At 42.4% G+C, this 4067-nt stretch overlaps 1 protein-coding gene across 1 annotated transcript; it reads left to right on the plus strand.

Moving 5' to 3' along the window:
• Window positions 1-843: 843 nt before the first annotated feature.
• On the plus strand, window positions 844-2072 carry LOC127304023 (protein ALP1-like). Its single transcript, XM_051334734.2, has 2 exons — window positions 844-1704; window positions 1774-2072. The coding sequence occupies exons 1-2, from the start codon at window positions 939-941 to the stop codon at window positions 2070-2072; spliced, it is 1065 nt and encodes a 354-aa protein (XP_051190694.2). The 5' UTR covers window positions 844-938.
• The last annotated feature ends 1995 nt before the right edge of the window (window positions 2073-4067 follow it).

A 4067-nucleotide genomic window follows, 5' to 3' on the forward strand; every position in this document is an offset into this window, starting at 1 on the left:
TTGTGTTTGTTTCAAATAATCCTTGCTAGCCTAAACCTTGTATCAAGAGGGAATACTTCTCATGCATCCAAATCCTTGAGCCAACCACCATGCCATTTGTGTCCACCATACCTACCTACTACATGGTATTTCTCCGCCATTCCAAAGTAAATTGCTTGAGTGCTACCTTTAAAATTTCCATTCTTCACCTTTACAATATATAGCTCATGGGACAAATAGCCTAAAAACTATTGGGCCATGTTTGGATGTATGTATTGAGGCTTGGCATTGGATATTGGGGCATTCCCAGCCCGAATACCTCAATTGAAGCTGTTTGGCTGTGCTAGACATTGGGGCTAGGTATTCGGCCCGAATATTGACCGGCCCGATTCCTATGGAGAGAGCCCGTTCCCGAAAGTCCAGCACCAGACCTCGACATTGCTTGGCATCGTAGTCGAGCCCCAGAACCCGACTCCCCCGACCTGGCGACCTAGCGCCGTGCTCCAGGCAAATCGACGGCGCCTGCAGGTACCTCCGCCGCGCCGCCGCACGCCCTTCCCCCGCCATCTCCCGGCGACCGCCGGCGTTCGCGCCCTCTCCCTCGACATCGCCCCCTTCCTTTTCCCCTGGTGAATCGACCCGCCCCTCACAGGTCGCGAGCAGCAGTGAGGAGGACGGGGCGAGCTTGATCTCCCCGACCCGGCGTCGCGCGCAGGTAATCCTCTCCCCGCCCCTCTGGCTGCCATGGCTGGCTACTGATTTCGCCCCCCTCTCCCCCAAATCTCTGTGAAGTTTAATTTTCAATCAAGTTATCTGTGAATTATTTGTATGTGTGATTGTGTGTTAAAATGGTGATGTGAATTGTTTGCAAAGTTCTCATAATTTGGTGTTGCTATTCACTGTCTAGGTTGCAAATTATATGGCATGCTAATAAAATTGATGTATATTGTAGTTGGAAAATGAGCGAAGAATTAGAATTGGTTTCTTATATAACGGAAGAAAACAGAAGAAGAAAGAGAAGAAGGATTGTATTGACTGAACAATACTTCCACTCCGTTCTTCTTGCTATGGCGTACCTTAGCTCACAAAGGGCACCGAGGGAATTAGGAAGCTTTAATGATGATGAGCATAAACTGAGTTTAAGAAAGTACCTGCTAAAAGATATGTATGATGGCAGCGAAGTAGCATGCTATGATCAACTTCGTTTAACTAAAAGGAACTTTCATGATTTGTGCACTATATTGCGTGAGAGGTGTGGTCTCCGTGGTAGTGTGTTTGTTTCTGTGGAAGAAAAGGTTGCCATGTTTTTGCTAGTAGTTGGTCACGGTCTGAAAATGAGGTTGCTGCGAGGTCAGTACAAGAGGTCGTTATGGACTATTAGCACACACTTTTCAGAAGTGTTAACAGCCATTCTCTCTCTCCATGCGGAGTTTATTAAGCTTCCTGATCCATCTATTGAAGCTCCAAATGATTACAAATGGAAGTGGTTTCCTGATGCACTTGGGGCATTAGATGGTTGCCACATTGATGTTTGTGTTGATGTGGCTGACCAAGGGCGGTACAGAAATAGAAAACAAGTCTACACCACTAACATGCTAGGCGTTGTTGACTGGAATATGAAATTTCTGTATGTCTTACCTGGCTGGGAGGGTTCAGCATCCGACTCAAGGGTCTTGCGTGATGCAATGAGAACAAGCCGAGAAGATGCATTTGTTGTACCACATGGTACGACTCTTTCTCTTCGCGTAGTTTTACTTAATTTGTTTGTTAGCTAACTCAGTTGCTTCAACATAGGAAAATATTACTTAGCCGATGCTGGTTATACAAATGGACCTGGCTTTCTATGTCCATACAGATCCACTCGTTATCATTTGAAAGAGTGGGCAGCGAGTCAACAACATCCTCAAAATTATCAAGAGTTGTATAATTTGCGTCATTCTCGTGCTAGAAATTGTGTTGAGAGAACTTTTGGGTTATGGAAGAAAAAGTGGGCTGTTCTACGTTGTCCTAGCTTCTTTGACATAAAGGACCAGGTAACATATGTCCATAAAGTGTTCAATAAAAACTACCCAAATGGCAAATGCTTGATATGAACAAAAGCTTGTTGTGTGTTGCAGGTTCGAATTATTAATGCTTGTTGTGTGTTGCACAACTTTGCACGTGATAGGCAGCATATGATGGACGACTTGTTGCTGCCGGAAGTGGATAGTGAAATAGCGGCTCAACCCATTGAGCCTGTAGATGATGTTGGTTACATTAGAACTGTTCAAATGACGGCTGAATGGAACATATTTAGAAATGATTTAGCGGACGACATGTTTGCTGATTATCTTGTGGCCCATGCAGAATTAGATGTGTAGTAGGATGTGTAGGTTAGCTAGTTGGAGTTGGCCTTTCTTTTGTGCTATTAGATGGTGCCTTTTGGATATTTTGTACATGCATCATCATGATAAATTAATATATGAAATGACCTTACCCGATCTTTTGTACTTAATCTACTTTGTGTGGCCGGTCCATGGCTGAAGATCTATCCAGGGTTGAAGAACCATCCAAGGCGAAGTTCAGCAGAAGTTATGTGCAATGGTCTCCAGAGATGGACCATGCGTTGTTGGCGGTGCTTGTTGAGCATCACAACAATGGTGATCATGCCCAAAATGGATGGAAGCCACATGTCTACAATGCTGCTATAAAGGTTGTACGTGACCAATGTGGAGTGACTGTCACAAAGGATAAAATTGTATCCAGGTGCAAAACTTTTGACAAGCATTATGAGATCCTTAGCAAAATTCTTGCTCTGAGTGGATTTGGTTGGGACAATGAGAAGAACGTACTGTCCATTGATAGTGATGATGTATGGAACAGATACGTGGAGGTATGTCCTTTATCTTACCAATCTAATACATGCTCACTTTGCAACTTCCCAATCTGACCTCACTGATCATGTTTGTAGGCTAATGAAAAAGCAGCTATTTACAAGAACAAAGTAGTGCACAATTGGGATGACATCTGCACCATATACTCAAAAGATCATGCCACTGGTGAAGGTGCTAGGACAGGAGCTGAGATTGCTGCAGATCCGCAACCAGAAGACAAAGAAATCTCTCCGGAATCTGTTGAACCAGCTCCAAAGAAGCAGCGGGCGTGTGACGCAATTCTGTGCATGATTGGAGAGCTGAAGACATCATTCAATGATGCTTTGAAGACAACTGAGCCATTACCCATGCCACAGATTACTCCTCCTGCTGATATCCTTGCCGCACTTGATAAGATACCAGATTTTTCTCAGAGTGACAAGCTGCGAGCATATGGTAAGTTGATCCTTAGTGAACGCTTATTCCAAGCACTTATGGAGCTCCCCATGGCCTTCAGGAAGGAATGGTTGTTGATGCTGAATTAGAGGAGTGCAATTTAATTCATATGACATGTGCGACCTATCCTAAGAACTTGTAATATTGCGTACCAGATTGTGTAACGTGTGGTGAACCTTTTGAATTATGCAAGGAACTTATTATTGTGTTGCTATTGTCATATTTTGAAGAATAGTATTGCTCATATGAATTTATGTTCACTCCATTTTCCATGTTTGTTTAAAGTTAAAAGATGATGTCATAAATTTATATATTTTTTGCATTTTATTAATTGTTATGTCATACAATCATTCTTTATTCAAAACTTACAAAGAAAATCGTTTGCAAACATGTATTATGATCAAACTCTCATACAAATGCAATACATCACTTTTACCATCCAAACAGGTTTTGGCATTCAACTAGGATATCAATTCCACAATCCAAATATCTAAACATCCAAACAAAGATATTGGTATTGATCTCAATGTGAATATCTCATGACATTGATATTACACCCAATGCAATGCCAAGCCTGCCAATACAAACATCCAAACGGAGCCTTGTGGTATTGAATATGTACTTATGCACTTTATCTCTTATTAAGTTGCTTGTTGTGCGATAACCATGTTCCTGGGGACGCCATCAACTACTCTTTGTTGAATATCATGTGAGTTGCTATGCATGTTCGTCTTGTCTGAAGTAAGGGAGATTTACCACTAAAATGGTTAGAGCATTGCA

The sequence above is a fragment of the Lolium perenne genome, chromosome 7 (assembly GCF_019359855.2).
Source record: "Lolium perenne isolate Kyuss_39 chromosome 7, Kyuss_2.0, whole genome shotgun sequence".
Classification (NCBI taxonomy): domain Eukaryota; kingdom Viridiplantae; phylum Streptophyta; class Magnoliopsida; order Poales; family Poaceae; genus Lolium; species Lolium perenne.

Bases quoted from the DNA above. Each gene is read 5' to 3' on its own strand.
- LOC127304023 (XM_051334734.2), top strand. From the start codon at position 939: ATGAGCGAAGAATTAGAATTGGTTTCTTATATAACGGAAGAAAACAGA. The intron at 1,705-1,773 runs GTACGACTCTTT...GCTTCAACATAG, and splicing joins TGCATTTGTTGTACCACATG to GAAAATATTACTTAGCCGAT.